The sequence below is a fragment of the Penaeus vannamei genome, chromosome 25 (genome assembly GCF_042767895.1).
Source record: "Penaeus vannamei isolate JL-2024 chromosome 25, ASM4276789v1, whole genome shotgun sequence".
Lineage (NCBI taxonomy): Eukaryota > Metazoa > Arthropoda > Malacostraca > Decapoda > Penaeidae > Penaeus > Penaeus vannamei.
Genome location: NC_091573.1, coordinates 10,881,267 through 10,883,766, shown reverse-complemented (window position 1 = coordinate 10,883,766; position 2,500 = coordinate 10,881,267). Strand labels below are relative to the sequence as shown.

At 42.4% G+C, this 2,500-nt stretch overlaps 1 protein-coding gene across 2 annotated transcripts in view; it reads right to left on the bottom strand.

Annotated features, from left to right (window-relative positions):
• LOC113813669 (ras-related and estrogen-regulated growth inhibitor) overlaps positions 1-2,500 on the bottom strand; it is a 95,201-nt gene that overhangs the window by 2,842 nt on the left and 89,859 nt on the right. The window contains exon 7 of one of the 2 annotated variants that reach the window (XM_070139119.1): positions 1,346-2,237. The exons of the other annotated variant lie outside the window; for it this stretch is intronic. Coding sequence (XP_069995220.1) covers positions 2,083-2,237 — 155 coding nt within the window. The 3' untranslated portion in view covers positions 1,346-2,082. Of the gene's footprint in view, positions 1-1,345; positions 2,238-2,500 lie in introns of those variants that run through there. 2 annotated transcript variants of the gene reach the window in all.

Genomic DNA, 2,500 nt, shown 5'->3' with positions numbered 1-2,500 from the left:
TGTGTGTGTGTGTGTGTGTGTGTGTGTATGTGTGTGTGTGTGTGTGTGTGTGTGTGTGTGTGTGTGTGTGTGTGTGTGTGTGTGTGTGTGTGTGTGTGTGTGTGTGTGTGTAGATATATACACATTAATATGTATATATATGTATATATACAAATAAACATATTTATATATACAGACACACATTCGTACTTCTGCATTTTCGTTTATGTCCGTTTATGTGTGAATATCCATTTATATATCTTTGTGAAAAGGTAATGAAAGTAAATCATAAAAGGCAAAGAAAACGATCTTGATTTTAATATAAAAAAAGATATACAGAAATAAAATTCAATATCAACATATCTGAAACTTGAAGGAAGACAGACGGAAAACATAGGTAAAAAAAAGAAAATCAAAGAGAGAAGAAACACAATATATCATTTTAATGCACCAAACATTTAGAATATTTTGAAAAAAAAAAACCATAACCGGGAAACAAAAATTCAAAATCTCTATAATCGACCTTTTCCTTTCAAATCAAGTCTATAACAAGTCTAAAGAGGAAATATAAACAGCCTCCCCCCCCCCTTCAAAAAAATCTATCCCCCCAAAAAAGGCCAAATACGTATGCCATGCACAGTCGATGCCCTTCTAAGCTCGGGTGAGCAGAGAGAAACAAACACGGGAGAAGCGTCAACAGAAACCTTTACATGATTAGCCTGGATTCTGGTTGAGGGAGAGGGGGGTGGAGGGAGGGGGTGAAGGGAGGGGGCGGAGGAATGGTGGGACGGAGGGAAGGAGATAGGGAGTGAGGGAGGGAAATAGGGAGTGAGGGAGGGAGATAGGGAGTGAGGGAGGGAAATAGGGAGTGAGGCAGGAAGAGAGGGAGAGAAGGAGAGAAGGAGAGAAGGAGAGAAGGAGAGAAGGAAGAGAGAGAGAGAGAGAGAGAGAGAGAGAGAGAGAGAGAGAGAGAGAGAGAGAGAGAGAGAGAGAGAGAGAGAGAGAGAGAGAGAGAGAGGGGAGGGAGGGAGAGAGAGAGAGAGAGAGAGAGAGAGAGAGAGAGAGAGAGAGAGAGAGAGAGAGAGAGAGAGAGAGAGAGAGAGAGAGAGAGAGAGAGAGAGAGAGAAACAGACTGGCAGACAGAAAAACACAAAGATACACGGAGTGACAGAGACAGACGGGCAGTTTGTTAAAATTGTGCGAGGTCCGACCCAATGAACAGTCATCCATACGGACATGGATATATACAGAAATGAATGCATATCTGTCTATCTATCTGATAGACATACTTTGATCAATTTATCTATCAGGTAGATGGGCGTGTCTTGACTGATAGATATTTTTCTGTATATGCAAGTCCTTTGTCTATCAGATATATATACATTCATCTGTGTATCTATACGATAGATATGTATGTCTAGCCTGACAGATATGAATTTATACCATTTTATATGCATGTCTGTATAATTGGCTCACATAATAACAAACCGGCCAAGAAAATCAGCATAGTTCACATTTCTGTATCTCAGTCTGAAAAATATCATCTCACTTAACAGGACAGGAATCAGGTCACAATGTGATAAAACGCAGTTGCTAACGTCAGTGACATAAGGTCAACTGAGATAGAAGGTCAAAGGTCAAAAGCAAAAAGATAGAATAGTTACATAAGGGTCACTGACATGATAATAATATATATCAAGGTCAAACGAGGGCAAGTGAGAGAGGAGGTCACTGGCATTCAAGGTCACTGGCATGTTAGGTCAATGACACAGAAGCCCATTAACAGACAATAGTGTGAGTCGTTTTTGGAGTCAATCTCCCAGCGGGAAAAAGAAAAGATTTTATTGACGAAGGAGAAAAGGATGACATATATAAGAGGAAATTTGAATAAATAGAATAAAAAATAAGCACCAAAGTAAATATCGAGAGAGGACAGAAATTAGAAAGAAAAGGAGAAAGAGGCAAACAGACATTAAGAGAGAAAGCCAGGAAGAGGGAGGAAGAAGAAAGTAGAATTGAATAGGAAATGAAAGACGAGGCAAGAATAGTGGAAAGAAGAGAGCGAAGGTCAACGGCAAGAAGGTCAGCGGCCCTGAAGTCTTTTCACACAGGGTCAACCTTGGTGACCTTGGCGGCCGGGCTGAGAGCGGAGGTCATGCTAGGGCACACAGGGTGGGTTCGGGAACGGATGGAGACCCTACGGGCGGCAGCGCGGGCGGCGGCGCGGGCGGCATGAGGACGCCCACACACCGGGGAACCTGCGGACACAACAACACCGACACAGTTACCAACACCGACGAGCGGGCGAGCAGAGGGCGGGAGCTGGCTACACTGTCAAATGTCCTTGCTGTCTGTGTCGTTTTTTTGGGCGACGGAGGCGGCGGTGGGGATGGGGGTGAGGGGGGGGTGATGGTGATAATAATGATAGTGATTATGACAATAATGATAACAATGATAATGATAACAATGATAATGATGACAATAATAATGATAACACTGATAATGATAATAATAATGATAG